A 15,434-nucleotide genomic window follows, 5' to 3' on the forward strand; every position below is an offset into this window, starting at 1 on the left:
CAGCCCTATATTCGCTACGCTGCCAGTGACTAATTACCCTTGCTTCAGACTTTATGCCTGGTTCTAGGCTGAATTTGTCTGGGTTCAGTTTCCAGACATTGGATTTCATTCTCCCTGTGTCCACTCAGTCAAATTTCCCAGCGAATGGGCAGGATAGAAGATCTAGCAAAGGTCCTTTGGTCCCCATTACTTGTAGTATCTGACCACCTCATGGGCTTTAATGCATTTATCCAAACGCACCCCTGTGAGGTAGGGAAGTCTTATTAGGGTGACCCTATTTCCCCAAGGGAAAACGGGACACCGCGTGGGGCTAGCTCGAGCCCTCCTGCTCCCCGGTGTGGGGCTGGCCCAAGCCACTCGTCCAAGCTCTCCCCCACAGGGCTAACCCGAGCCCCTCTCCAAAGGCTGGAGAGAGTGGGGCTGGCCCAAGCCACACGCCCCCTCGCGCATTCCTCCACATCCCACTTTTGCCAAAAAAGTCAGGACGGTCGGGACCAGGCTTAAAAAGAGACTGTCCCAGCCAAAATGGGTTGTATGGTCACCCTAAGTATTATCCCCATTGTAGAGATGGGGGATTAAGATACAGAGAGCAAGTGTAAAATTTAGGAGTTAAATCCCATTCTCAATAGCGACCTAGGAACTTTGGAGCCTAATTCTCATTGAAATTCAATGGGGCCAATACTATAACGGGGTTCAAAAGGGAGCTAGATAGATTCATGGAGGATAGGTCCATCAATGGCTATTAGCCAGGATGGGCAGGAATGGTGTCCCTAGCCTCTGTTTGCCAGACGCTGGGATTGGGTGACAGGGGATGGATCACTTGATGATTACCTGTCTGTTCATTCCCTCTGGGGCACCTGCCATTGGCCACTGTCAGAGGATAGGATGCTGGGCTTGATGGACCTTTGGTCTGACCCAGTCTGGCTGTTCTTATGGGGGCCTGTTTACACTTGGAAATTAATGTGGTTTAAGATAGGGCGTGCATTTAAAGTGCAATGGATATTCTTGAATAACGCCATGTGGGGACGCTCTGATTTCGGCGCGAGAATGGCGTGTTCCTGCGGAGCTTAACCCCTTTTCAAACCCACGACTTGTGACCTTTCCGAGGTCACTCAGACAGGTGAGGGGTTCTGTCTCCACCTGCCGTGTAACTTTGGGAACCTTAGTGCCGTGCTGCTGTGGCTCAAAGCCCTGACACCAGTCACTGGCCCACAAGCCAAAGATCTGCCCCTGGCTTCCATCAGCCATGTTACTCCTTTCAAGGTGACACCAACCTCCCTTCTGGGCCTGCGTGTCCCCAAATCCTTCCAACCCAAGTTCTTAACTTCCAGCTGCTCGGTGCGCCACCCCCAGAGGAGTGAAACCAGCCCCCAGCTACCAGTTCACTTTGGCACACATGCCAGGGCGTGCACACCGGAGCCAGGCTCGGGTGGAAATAAATGAAAGGTTTATTTGATTGAAAAAATCCCAAACTCTGAGAAGAAACAGCAAAGGGGACGCCAACACACACACACACACACACACACACGTTATGTTACCCCGGAATTTGACCTTCCTGCATGTACCCCAGAACTTGACTATTCTGCAGTCGGCCATTCTGTATGTGCAGCCACTGCTGGCTGAAAACCAAATATCACATAGCTAGGAAAAATCTTTGACCTTTGTGAGACAAGGTCAGACAGCTGCAGACTTGCAGTTTGCTAATCAGAATGGGAAGATGGAAGAGAAAGTTCTGGAAGAGAGTGAGTGAATAGCGGCCTTGGTTTTAGGTGCCCCTGACATATTGTTGTTATGGCTAGAACTGTTTTGAGATAATGAGGAGAAATGCTGACTCAGTAGAGGTTATTCTGCAGACCCACTAGGAGTCACTGTAGAGTTAGAGTTAGCTATAAAAGATTTGGTAAAAATAAATACCTCAGATCAGTCTGAGGGAGCTTTTCTCCAGGCAGTGCGCTAACATCTAAACTCCCCATCAGCTGGAGACAGAGACTTGGTGGGGTAACTCGCATGACTGGAGTACTGTCATGGATAGGTATAAACTGTTCAGGAAGGACAGGCAGGGGAGAAAAGGTGGAGGGGTTGCAATGTATGTAAGAGAGCAGTATGATTGCTCAGAGCTTTGGTATGAAACTGGAGAAAAGCCTGTTGAGAGTCTTTGGGTTAAGTTTAGAGGCAAGAGCAACAAGAGTGATGTTGTGGTGGGCGTCTGCTATAGACGACTGAACCCAGAGCATGAGGTAGACGAGGCTTTCTTCGGACAATTAACTGAAGTTTCCAGAACATGGACCCTGGTTCTAACAGGGGACTTCAATCACCTTGACATCTGCTGGGAGAGTAATACAACAATGCACAGTCAATCCAGGAAGATTTTGGAGAGTGTTGGGGACAACTTCCTGGTGCAAGTGCTGGAGGAACCAACCAGGGGTCATTTTCCTCTTGACCTGCTGCTAACGTACAGGGAAGAATTGGTAGGGGAAGTAGAAGTGGGTGGCAACCTGGGCAGCAGTGACTATGAGATGGTTGAGTTCAGGATGCTCACAAAAGGAAGAAAGGAGAGTAGCTAAATACAGACTCTGGACTTCAGAAAAGCAGACTTTGACTCACTTAGGGAACTGATGGGCAGGATCCCCTGGGAGGCTAATATGAGGGGGAAAGGAGTCCAGGAGAGCTGGCTGTATTTTAAAGAAGCCTTATTGAGGGCGCAGGAACAAACCATCCCAATGTGCAGAAAGAATAGTAAATATGGCAGGCGACCAGCTTGGCTTAACAGAGAAATCTTCGATGAGCTTAAACACAAAAAGGAAGCTTACAAGAAGTGGAAACTTGGTCAGGAGGAGGAGCATAAAAATATTGCTAGAGCATGCAGGGGTGTAATCAGGAAGGCCAAAGCACAATTGGAGTTGCAGCTAGCAAGGGATGTGAAGGGTAACAAGAAGGGTTTCTACAGGTATGGTAGCAACAAGAAAAAGGTCAGGGAAAGTGTGGGACCCTTACTGAATGCGGGATGCAACATAGTGACAGATGACATGGAAAAAGCTGAAGTACTCAATGCTTTTTTGCCTTGGTTTTCACAGACAAGGTCAGCTCCCACACTGCTGTCCTGGGCAACACAGTATGGGGAGGAGGTTTGCAGCCCTCAGTGGTGAAAGAACAGGTTAAGGACTGTTTAGAAAAGCTGGACATGCACAAGTCCATGGGTCTGGATCTAATGCATCTGAAGGTGCTGAGGGAATTGGCTGATGTGATTGCAGAGCCATTGGCCATTATCTTTGAAAACTCGTGGTGATCGGGGAAGGTTCCAGATGACTGGAAAAAGGCAAATATAGTGCTCATCTTTAAAAAAGGGAAGAAGGAGAACCCGGGGAACTATAGACTGGTCAGCCTCACCTCAGTCCCTGGAAAAATCATGGAGCAGGTCCTCAAAGAGTCCATTTTGAAGCACTTGGAGGAGAGGAAGGTGATCAGGAACAGTCAACATGGATTCACCAAGGACAAGTCATGCCTGACCAACCTGATTGCTTTCTATGATGAGATAACTGGCTCTGTGGATGAGGGGAAAGCAGTGGATGTGTTATTCCTTGACTTTAGCAAAGCTTTTGATACTGTCTCCCACAGTATTCTTGCCACCAAGTTAAAGAAGTATGGGCTGGATGAATGGACTGTAAGGTGGATAGAAAGCTGGCTAGATTGTCGGGCTCAATGGGTAGTGATCAATGCCTCTATGTCTAGTTGGCAGCCGGTATCTGGCAGAGTTTCCCGGGGGTCGGTCCTGGGGCCGGTTTTGTTTAATATCTTTATTAATGATCTGGAGAATGGGATGAATTGCACCCTCAGCAAGTTTGCGGATGACACTAAGCTGGGAGGAGAGGTAGATACGCTGGAGGGTAGGGATAGGGTCCAGAGTGACCTAGAGAAATTGGAGGATTGGGCCAAAAGAAATCTGATGAGGTTCAACAAGGACAAGTGCAGAGTCCTGCACTTAGGAAGGAAGAATCTCATGCACTGCTACAGGGTGGGGACTGACTGGCTAAGCAGAAGTTCTGCAGAAAAGGACCTGGGGATTACAGTGGATGAAAAGCTGGATATGAGTCAACAGTGTGCCTTTGTTGCCAAGAAGGCTAACGGCATATTGGGCTGTATTAGTAGGAGCATCATGGGAAGTGATTATTCCCCTCTATTCAGCACTGGTGAGGACACATCTGGAGTATTGCATCCAGTTTTGGGCCCCCCACTACAGAAAGGAAGTGGACAAATTGGAGAGTCCAGTGGAGGACAATGAAAATGATCAGGGGGCTGGGGCACATGACTTACGAGAAGAGGCTGAGGGAACTGGGCTTATTTAGTCTGCAGAAGAGAAGAGTGAGTGGGGATTTGATAGCAGCCTTCAACTACCTGAGGATGGAGCTCGGCTGTTCTCAGTGGTGGCAGATGATAGAACAAGGAGTAATGGTCTCAAGTTGCAGTGGGGGAGGTCTAGGTTGGATATTAGGAAACACTATTTCACTAGGAGAGTGGTGAAGCACTGGAACGGGTTACCTACGGAGATGGTGGAATCTCCATCATTAGAGGTTTTTAAGGTCAGACTTGACAAAACCCTGGCTGGGGTGATTTAGTTGGGGATTGGTCCTGCTTCGAGCAGGGGGTTGGACTATCTGACCTCCTGAGGTCTCTTCTAATCCTAATCTTCTATGATTCTTTGATTCTATGGAGGGAAAGAGGGCCTCTTGGAAGTCCAGCTGGTGATTACTCAAAACCATATCAGACTGTGAGTAACTATATCTGGGATGTCCTAAACCTATTGCCTATGTGTGTGTGTGTGTGTGTGCGCTTAATAGCTAATAAATAGTAGTTTTAGATAAGAGCATGCTCGCTTGTATCAATCATTTATCCGGTGGAAATTGCTGTGTCCCCACTGATTTGTTCCTGATACTTCCTGGAGTGAGACAGTTGAGTTACCCCTAAGAGACCCCGGGTAACAGTTACCCAAAAATTAAACATCAGGATGCACCTTCTGGCTTTATGCCTCTATATTAGCTAAATGCTCTTTTCTAGCAGATGTTACCTATTGCCTCTGAACGGGTTCCCAGCGTACCCCCGTCATCTTTGAGGAGATCCAGTGTTTCACGGACAGTTTCCCGCTTAGGCTGCCCCCCAGTTTCTGGATAAAAAAACCCTCAGGCACAAGCTTTTCCCCCCTTTTTGTGTCTTTTTCCTGGCATGATGACTCACGTTTATTTAGAGTAGGTGAAACTTTCTTAGGCCGGGCCTACACTAAAAAAGTTAGGATGACCCAGCTACATAGGTCAGGGGTGTGAAAAAGCCACTCCCCTTGAGCGACATAGTTAAACCGGTGTAGACAGTGGTGTAGACCCTTCCATCAAGCTAGATACCTCCTCTCATGGAGGTGGATTACCTACGCCAATTGGAGGATCCTGAAAACTGGCCGGGATGGACTGGGCTACGTAGGGGGATATCCATCGGGATTCTCATTCTCCCTTCCAGGTGAGGCAGGGCTGCTGGTGGTGAAGATAACGAAGAGCACCCCATTCAACGGCTACGCGGGCGACCGCCAGAAGTCGGAGAAGAAGATCCTGAGGAATGTGATGAAGAAAGGAGACCTCTACTTCAACAGCGGAGACCTCCTCATGATGGACCACGAGGGCTTCATATATTTCCAGGACCGGGTGGGAGACACGTTCCGGTAGGTTCTGGGGCAAGCCATTACCCTCCTTTGACCCAGCTGCTGTCCCCTCCCGGGTGGGATGAACTGAGGAGCCCGATGCTGGTAGCACCTATAAAACCCTACAAGGGACTGGGACCCTATTGTGTGATGTGCTGTACACACAGGTATAACAATAACTAGTTCTCACAGAGCAATTTACAACGGTGATAAGGCTCGTTGCCTCCATTTTATAGATGGGGAAACTGAGGCACAGAACGGGGATGTGACAGGCCCAAGGTCACCCAGCAAGAGACCTGGGAACAAAACCTAGGTCGTCTCAGTCCCAGTAGGGCGCCACATCCACCTGGCCATGCTGCCTCCCCTCTGCTACAAAAAGATGGTCCAGGAGTCAAAGAATTTACTGTCTAGGTCTGGCTGGGTTTTCAAAGGAGCCTAACTCAGATTGCTGTTGTGTGCCTAAATCCCATAGGCCAATGCAAGCAGGAGGTGGATGCATCAGCCATAGAAGATAAAACAAAGTCCATGGGAAAAACTGTCAAAAGCACCGAAGTAACTTAGGCGTGACTTGTGTGTGCAGAGCAAAAATAAATAAATAAATATTTGAATAAATAACTAAAATACACACCCTGTGGCACTGAGTTTAGAGCTCAGATCAACTGGTTTGGGCTTGCAGAGCTAACACTGCCGGGCAAAAAATAGCAGTGTAGATATTCGGGCTCGGGCTGGAACCCAGGCTCTGAAACCCTCGCCTCTCACCCCATTCCAGCTGAGCACAAGTATCTACGTGGCTATGTTTAGCCCCCTGAAACCGAATCAGTTGACCTGGGCTTTGAAACTTGCTGCTGTGGGTCTCTTTGTGCTTGTATAGACATACCCTAAGTGTTATTTTGAAAAGCAACTTAGGGCTTGTCTACAGCACATGCTTTACTGGTATCGCTAGGACAGCAGAGCCCCCTGGTGGAGACACAGCGTATGCCGACAGAAGGCGTTAAACCATAGTGAGGCCTGGCAGAATTCAATTATTATTTTTTTATAATGTCAACGGATGTTAGAGATGTGTCTTTTAAAGCCTTTTTTTTTTAGATGTTTATCCATGTAAATTTTCACAGCTGAATAAAATCCTGCAGGGGGGAGGGTCAGACAATTATTTAGTGTCAGTAGATGTTGAGGTTCAAAAAGTTAAAATCGTTATCATAGAATCATAGAATATCAGAGTTGGAAGGGACCTCAAGAGGTCATCTAGTCCAACCCCCTGCTCAAAGCAGGACCAATTCCCAGCTAAATCATCCCAGCCAGGGCTTTGTCAAGCCGGGCCTTAAAAACCTCCAAGGAAGGAGACTCCACCACCTCCCTAGGTAACGTATTCCAGTGTTTCACCACCCTCCTAGTGAAATAGTTTTTCCTGATATCCAACCTGGACCTCCCCCACTGCAACTTGAGACCATTGCTCCTTGTTCTGTCGTCTGCCACCACTGAGAACAGCCGAGTTCCATCCTCTTTGGAACCCCGCTTCAGGTAGTTGAAGGCTGCTATCAAATCCCCCCTCATTCTTCTCTTCTGGAGACTAAACAATCCCAGTTCCCTCAGCCTCTCCTCATAAGTCATGTGCTCCAGACCCCTAATCATTTTTGTTGCCCTCCGCTGGACTCTCCAATTTTTCCACATCCTTCTTGTAGTGTGGGGCCCAAAACTGGACACAGTATTCCAGATGAGGCCTCACCAATGTCGAATAAAGGGGAACGATCACGTCCCTCGATCTGCTGGCAATGCCCCTACTTATACAGCCCAAAATGCTGTTAGCCTTCTTGGCAACAAGAGCACACCTTTGACTCATATCCAGCTTCTCGTCCACTGTGACCCCTAGGTCCTTTTCTGCAGAACTGCTACCTAGCCATTCGGTCCCTAGTCTGTAGCAGTGCATGGGATTCTTCTGTCCTAAGTGCAGGACTCTGCACTTGTCCTTGTTGAACCTCATCAGGTTTTTTTCGGCCCAATCTTCTAATGTGTCTAGGTCCCTCTGTATCCGATCCCTACCCTCTAGTGTATCTACCACGCCTCCTAGTTTAGTGTCATCTGCAAACTTGCTGAGAGTGCAGTCCGCACCATCCTCCAGATCATTAATAAAGATATTAAACAAAACCGGCCCCAGGACCGACCCTTGGGGCACTCCGCTTGAAACCGGCTGCCAACTAGACATGGAGCCATTGATCACTACCTGTTGAGCCCGATGATCTAGCCAGCTTTCTATCCACCTTACAGTCCATTCATCCAGCCCATACTTCTTTAACTTGGTGGCAAGAATACTGTGGGAGACAGTATCAAAAGCTTTGCTAAAGTCAAGGAATAACACATCCACTGCTTTCCCCTCATCCACAGAGCCAGTTATCTCATCATAGAAGGCAATTAGGTTAGTCAGGCACGACTTCCCCTTCATGAATCCATGCTGACTGTTCCTGATCACTTTCCTCTCCTCTAAATGTTTCATAATTGATTCCTTGAGGACCTGCTCCATGATTTTTCCAGGGACTGAGGTGAGGCTGACTGGCCTGTAGTTCCCCGGATCCTCCTTCTTCCCTTTTTTAAAGATGGGCACTACATTAGCCTTTTTCCAGTCATCTGGAACCTCCCCCGATCGCCATGAGTTTTCAAAAATAATGGCTAATGGCTCTGCAATCTCACCCGCCAACTCCTTTAGCACCCTCGGATGCACCGCATCCGGCCCCATGGACTTGTGCATGTCCAGTTTTTCTAAATAGTCCCAAACCACTTCTTTCTCCACAGAGGGTTGGTCACCTTCTCCCCATGCTGTACTGCCCAGTGCAGCAGTCTGGGAGCTGACCTTGTTCGTGAAGACAGAGGCAAAAAAATCATTGAGTACATTAGCTTTTTCCACATCCTCGGTCACTAGGTTGCCTCCCTCATTCAGTAAGGGGCCCACACTTTCCTTGATTTTCTTCTTGTTGCTAACATACCTGAAGAAACCCTTCTTGTTACTCTTAACATCTCTTGCTAACTGCAACTCCAAGTGTGATTTGGCCTTCCTGATTTCACTCCTGCACGCCTGAGCAATATTTTTATACTCCTCCCTGGTCATTTGTCCAATCTTCCACTTCTTGTAAGCTTCTTTTTTGCGTTTAAGATCAGCAAGGATTTCACTGTTTAGCCAAGCTGGTCGCCTGCCATATTTACTATTCTTTCTACACATCGGGATGGTTTGTTCCTGCAACCTCAATAAGGATTCTTTAAAATACAGCCAGCTCTCCTGGACCCCTTTGCCCTTCATGTTATTCTCCCAGGGGATCCTGCCCATCTGTTCCCTGAGGGAGTCAAAGTCTGCTTTTCTGAAGTCCAGGGTCCGTATTCTGCTGCTCTCCTTTCTTCCTTGTGTCAGGATCCTGAACTCGACCATCTCATGGTCACTGCCTCCCAGGTTCCCATCCACTTTTGCTTCCCCTACTAGTTCTTCTCTGTTTGTGAGTAGCAGGTCAAGAAAAGCTTTGCCCCTAGTTGGTTCCTCCAGCACTTGCACCAGGAAATTGTCCCCTACACTATCCAAAAATTTCCTGGATTGCCTGTGCACCGCTGTATTGCTCTCCCAGCAGATATCAGGGTGATTAAAGTCTCCCATGAGAACCAGGGCCTGCGATCTAGCAACTTCTGCTAGTTGCCAGAAGAAAGCCTTGTCCACCTCATCCCCCTGGTCTGGTGGTCTATAGCAGACTCCAACCACGACATCACCCTTGTTGCTCACACTTCTCAACTTTATCCAGAGACTCTCAGGTTTTTCTGCAGTTTCAACCACTAAAAAACAAATGACCAACATCGCATGTCAAAATCTACATGTAAATATCCTTAAATCAACAAATAATGCCTGGTTTTATTGTTCATCCATTTCAAAAGGCTACATCACTGGATTGTGATTCTAAGAAGCAGCATTATTCTTAATTTGCCGATCTGTACATTTAGATGATTATCGATGGAAATATTTTTTCGTTGGTTGGTGTGTGTATGTGTGTTTTTTCATCAGTTTGTGTACCAACATTTACCTTCTAAGCCTAGAGGAGGCTAGTCTAGATGATCACAAAGGCACCTTCTGGCCTTGAAATCTATTGATCAGTGTGGGTGGATGGATGGATGGATGGATGGATGGATGGATGGAAAAATAGATTCCTCTGTTCTCTCTCTTCAGCTGGAAAGGAGAGAACGTTGCCACGACGGAGGTGGAGACGACACTGGTGGCAGTGCAGTTCATTCAGGAAGTCAACGTCTACGGGGTGCCGGTCCCAGGTGCGTACCCAGCAGCGGGACATATCATGTCACTTTGACACTGTGGCTCACCCCAAGAGCGTCCGTCCTGAGGCGGCTTTTAAAAGCCATTGCGTAGCGTGTCTGTGTCGGGGTCTGAGTCTTTCTTAGCGCGGGGAGGGACCCTGGGATGGAAGAAAGCCGTGCAAAGCATGGAGGAATAGTTCTCTCCACTGCAGAAATCGCTGTGTTATTCAGGAGGTGAGGCTTGATGCTCAGAGCAGCCTGAAAAATCTACGGATCCTTCCGTGAACAATCTATGCCCAGGCCTCAGCCTGTGGTCATTAGAGCTGTGCAAATAGTGGAGGTTTTAGTTCACTGGCAGTTCTGAAAAATACAATAAAAAAATTGTTTCTGGTCCAACCCAATGATCTGAGGTCTGGAAAACCAGCCTTATAGTGAGAGACTAAAACAACTCCGTCTGCTGAGTTTATCCAAGAGATAGGTGCCATGAGCAAAGCCTACAACTTCCTACATGATATGGCTCTTTCATCTAGAACCACAAGGCTCCACCGATGGCTGGACGCTAGACAAACTCAGGCGAGTGATAAGATGCAAATGTTTAAGTGTGAAGGGAATTTGCCCGTGGAGCAACTGGTCTAGGGACGTGGTCAAGCCGCCATCACTTGAAGTCTAAGTGTCTCTTTCTAAAGTACCTGCCATAACTTAAAGAGAAGTTGTGGTCTAGTGGTTAGGATTTGGTGCTCTCACTAGCATGGCCTGGGTTCGATTCCTACTCAGGGAAGTAAGCATTTTGGAGGGGAGGGATAGCTCAGTGGTTTGAGTATTGGCCTGCTAAACCCAGGGTTGTGAGTTGAATCCTTAAGAGGGCCATTTAGGGAACTGGGATAAAAATCTGTCTGGGAATTGGTCCTGCTTTGAGCGAAGGGTTGGACTAGATGACCTCCTGAGGTCCCTTCCAACCCTGATATTCTATGGTGGGTAAAATTCTCTGGCCCATTTTTCTCAGGAGATCAGACTAGATAGTTAAAATTTTCATTTTGAGCTTAAAATCTATCACCCGGCCTCACCTAGGGTAGGATATCCAGGCGTTATGTTAGCACCTCATAGGGTATGTCTACACTGCCCAGCTAACCTGGGCTCCCGCCCTGGTTTTAGCTCAAAAGTCTCTCCAGTTCACACAGAAAAAATCTCTGGCCTGGGTCCGGAAGTGCTTTCAGTCTGGGCTCACTGACCCAGCTGCAGGGTCGGGTTAGAACCCGGGCTCTGCTTTCACTCGGGTTGGAACCTGCCTGCTTTCCAGTGAGGCTAAATCACTTGAATATGGATAGTCCTCCAATGCCCTTCCCACAATTCCCCCCAAAGGACAGACGAGCTTTCCTGCCACTGATGCTATAGACTGGGAAAGAAGCCTAGAGCGTCCGAGCGCAAAGAACCATGGGCTGTGCCCCCAGACACAGACATGAGTGAGTGCAGAGACAGTAACTCAGGTACGGCTTTGCAGTAGAGAGGCTCTCACCCAGGTGCTCAGACCCAGGATAACTGGGCAGTGTAGACAGAGCCAAAGTTAACCTGTGCCAGCTAATGCTTGCTTCACATAACACCTTAAAACACCTAATCTAGACAAAGCCCAACACTTTGTGTGTGTGCTTCAGGACACGAAGGCAAGATTGGAATGGCAGCAATACGACTGAAGGAGGGGATGGATTTTGATGGTGAAAAACTCTACACACACGCCAAGGATTTCTTGCCAAACTACGCCATTCCTCGCTTTGTCCGCCTGCAGGTCAGAGATCCTTTTGGCTGGCCCTTTAAGCCTCGGGGGGCGGGTGAGGGGGCTGGAGGACCCTGACTTGGTTGGTAAATTGTAGGGGCAAAGGCTTGATCACACTGTGGTTCGTTATGGAATATAGTCAAGAGGCCAAATAACCAATGTCAGTCAGGTTTATTGCCACAGTACAAGGAAAAGGTTCGGTGTGATACCAATCTCCGGAAAACCATCTCATGCAGCATTGTTAGAACCTGAACATAAGAACAGCCACACTGGGTCAGACCAATGGTGCATCTAGCCCAGTATCCTGTCTTCCCACAGTGGCCAGTGCCAGATGCTTCAGAGGGAATGAACAGAACAGGGCAATTTATCGAGGGATCCATCCCCTCTTACATTCACCTTACACAGAAATTGTGTTCCCGAGTTACCCCCGTAACGCTGTCTTTGTATACCCTACCTGTTTACAAGTAAAAGCTACTGATGTGTACATCATCTGAGACTAGATTTAACCAATCAGCTCTCTATCTAGGTAACCTGGTCCAGCACTGGCAGAACTTCTTCTGTTGCATCTCCACTCGGGAGCTCTGCTGGCATAGCTATACCAGCCAGTGCTCGGAGTAATGCTGTTCCCCTCCTCCAATGGGGAATGACCAGGGACAAAGCTAAAATTCTAGAGCTAAAAGCATCCGCCTCTGCCTCTTTGAGCTAAAGGAGCGACTCCACTAGCAGGCAGCTGCAGTAGACTCTTATCCTCTTATGTGGCATAGAGTGAGCCAGCTCCTGCAGCACTTTGTATGTTTTGTTACACAGGACGCTCTGGAGGTCACGGGGACGTTCAAGCAGTGCAAAGGGCAGCTGGTGAAGGAGGGGTTCAATCCAGCTCTCATCAAGGACCCCCTGTTCTTCCTGGATGAATCGGAGAAACGTTTTGTGCCCATGAGCCCTCAGATCTACAGCTCCATCCTGGAAATGAAACTGAAACTCTAAGGGTCTCGCTGCTGCCTTCTGTAACTAATGTGTTAACGGTCCTGGCAATGAAGCCAGGATGCCCCCAATTTGGGTTTCTCAGGCTCCATCCAAGGAGGGGTAATTGCCTCCAGTTCTGTTCTAATCTGGTGATAATCTCGTGATTTTGTAATGATGGCTTTGTGCATATTCTGCTCTCTGAGAATCTTGCAGAAAATATAGGGTTTTTTTCGCAGGAGGAAGGGGAGGTTCTTTAAATGTGAATTTCACCCTTGAAACGTCTCACCCTCTGTTGTAGCTCATATTGAACTTTGTGATGTGGAAAAGATTTGTGATTATAGAAGTGAGAATTTTTTTTTTTTGGCGGATAGTAAATCCCTCCCTCCCCCCAAATGCATTTTTCGGGGCACTGAAATTATTTGCAAATTCCAGTCAAGCTCATAGGGCAGGAAGGAACCTCAAGAGGTCATCAAGTCCAGCCCTCCACGCTGAGGTAGGACCAAGTAACCCTAGATCATCCCTGAAAGTTGTTTGTCCAACCTGCTCTGAAAAACCTCCAAGGACAGGAATTCTACAACCTTTTCCACAGCTTAACTACCCTTATAGTTAGAAAGTTTTTCCTAATAACTAACCTAAACCTCCCTTGCTGCAGATTAAGCTCATTAGTTCTTGTCCTACCTTCAGTGGACAGGCAGAATAACCGATCACCATCTTCTTTATAACAGTCCTTAGCATATTTGAAGACTGTTATCAGGCCCCCCCTTCAGGCTTCCTTTCTCAAGACTACACATGCCCAATTTTTTCAACCTGTCCTCCTAGGTCAGGTGTTCTAAACCTTTAAACATTTTTGTTCCTCTCCTCGGGACTCTCTCCGATTTGTCCACCAATTCAGTGAATAGTTTTGGCCATAAAAATCCCCCCAAAACCAAAATTTCGGAATGGTCAAAACGGTTCATTTTGAGCTGTGCCGCTCGGAGGACCTTTCCCAGACCTGAAGAAGCGTTCCATGTGGCTCGAAAGCGCGTCTCTCTCACCAGCAGAAGTTGGTCCAATAAAAGATATTACCTCACCCATCTGGTCTCTTCATTTGGAATCAATAGTTAATGTCATTTTGAATTCATTTGAAATGTTCTGTTTGACCGGAATGGAGTTTTTGGAGGTTCGTTTCAATGAGCCAAAAAACATCAGTTTCGGTTTAAACCAAATCCAGTTTTGTTTTGTTTATTTTTAATTTTCTGGTTTGGACACCTGTCAGGAGTAAGAGCCCACAGCTAGTCTGGTTACCTGCTAGCTTAACCACCTCACAGTAATGATGCAGCTGGCTGTCAATTTAGCCACCGGATTGACCCCGCTGGGCTTCCCTCCAAGCCCTTTCCCCTCGGCTTCCCAAGAATTCAGTTCAACCCCAGATTTCGTTACTCACGTACCTTTATGCAACATACAACAAAGCAGTTCTGAGTTGATCAGACTCACGCTCAGTGGTCCAAAGTGATGCAGAAGCCCTCTTCCTTTATATGCATTTGCTCATACATTGCATTGGGTACGGCACATAAGAGGTTCTCAACCTTTTTCTTTCTGAGCCCCCTCCCCCCCGCCGATGCTATAAAAACTCCATGGCCCACCTGTGCCACAAGAACTGGTTTTCTGCATATAAAAGCCGGGGCCGGTGTTAGGGGGTAGCAAGCCAGGTGATTGTCTGGGGGCCCCAATGAAGCTACATTGCTCAGGCTTCAGCTTTCTGCCCTGGGCCCCTGATTGAGAACTACTGCGTTACATCACAGGCCATTACTTTGTTGGGACCAGTCCCCATACAGTAGGGGTGGGCAAACTACGGCCGTGGGCCGGATCCGGCCCGTCAGGGCTTTGGGTCCGGCCTGCGGGATTGCCCCACGTGGTGCCATGAGCCCCAAGCCACTCTCAGAAGTGGCTGGCACCACGTCCCTGGGGCCCAGGGGGAGACGGGGCAGAGGCCTCCGTGTGCTGCCCTCGCCTCCAGGCACCGCCCCCCACAGCTCCCATTGGCCGGGAACAGGGAACCGCGGCCAATGGGAGCTTCAGGGGAAGTACCTGGAGGCATGGAAGGGCAGCATGCGGAGCCCTGCGCCCCCCCCCACTCTCCCAGAGGCCGTGGAGGGATGTGGTGAGCGGCGTGGCGTGGCGTTGGGCCAGGGCAGGCATGCAAAGAGCCTGCCCTGGCCCCGGTGCACACCGCTGCCACCCCGGAGCCACTTTAGGTAAGCAGCGCCAGGCCAGAGCCTAAACTCCTCCTGCACTCCGCCCCCCAACTCCGTGCCCTAAGCCCCCTGCCTGTAACTCACACCCCTCCTGCACTCCAACCCCCTGCCCTGAGCCACCCGCCGCACCCCACACCCCTACTGCACCCCAACCCCCTGCCCTGAGCCCCAGCCGCACCCCACACCCCAACTCCCTTCCCTGAGCCCCCTGTTGCACCCCTTACCCCTCCTGCACCCCAACCCCCTGCCCTGAGCTCCCTCCTGCAGTCCGCACCCCTCCTGCACCCCTGCCCTGAGTCCCCTCCCACACCCCGCACTCCCTCCTGCACCCCAACCCTCTGCCCCAGCCCTCCATACAATTTCCCGGATGTGGCCCTCTGCCGAAAACATTTGCCCATCCCTGCCATACAGTGTGCTCTGTCTACACATTACTTATGCTTTACCTCATCTTACGTTCCGTGTGTATGCAGTCTGTTGTTATCTTGTCCATTGTAAACTGTCCCCCTTCTCTTAG

At 48.9% G+C, this 15,434-nt stretch overlaps 1 protein-coding gene across 1 annotated transcript in view; it reads left to right on the top strand.

The window, feature by feature from the left end:
• Positions 1 to 13,755, top strand: part of SLC27A5 (solute carrier family 27 member 5) — a 40,441-nt gene extending 26,686 nt beyond the window's left edge. Inside the window, exons 7-10 of the mRNA XM_005311863.4 lie at positions 5,503 to 5,701; positions 9,873 to 9,970; positions 11,605 to 11,735; positions 12,531 to 13,755. Coding sequence (XP_005311920.2) covers positions 5,503 to 5,701; positions 9,873 to 9,970; positions 11,605 to 11,735; positions 12,531 to 12,707 — 605 coding nt within the window. The 3' untranslated portion in view covers positions 12,708 to 13,755. The remainder of the gene's footprint in view (positions 1 to 5,502; positions 5,702 to 9,872; positions 9,971 to 11,604; positions 11,736 to 12,530) is intronic.
• The last annotated feature ends 1,679 nt before the right edge of the window (positions 13,756 to 15,434 follow it).

Source organism: Chrysemys picta, chromosome 17, assembly GCF_011386835.1.
Source record: "Chrysemys picta bellii isolate R12L10 chromosome 17, ASM1138683v2, whole genome shotgun sequence".
In the NCBI taxonomy this organism is placed as follows: domain Eukaryota; kingdom Metazoa; phylum Chordata; order Testudines; family Emydidae; genus Chrysemys; species Chrysemys picta.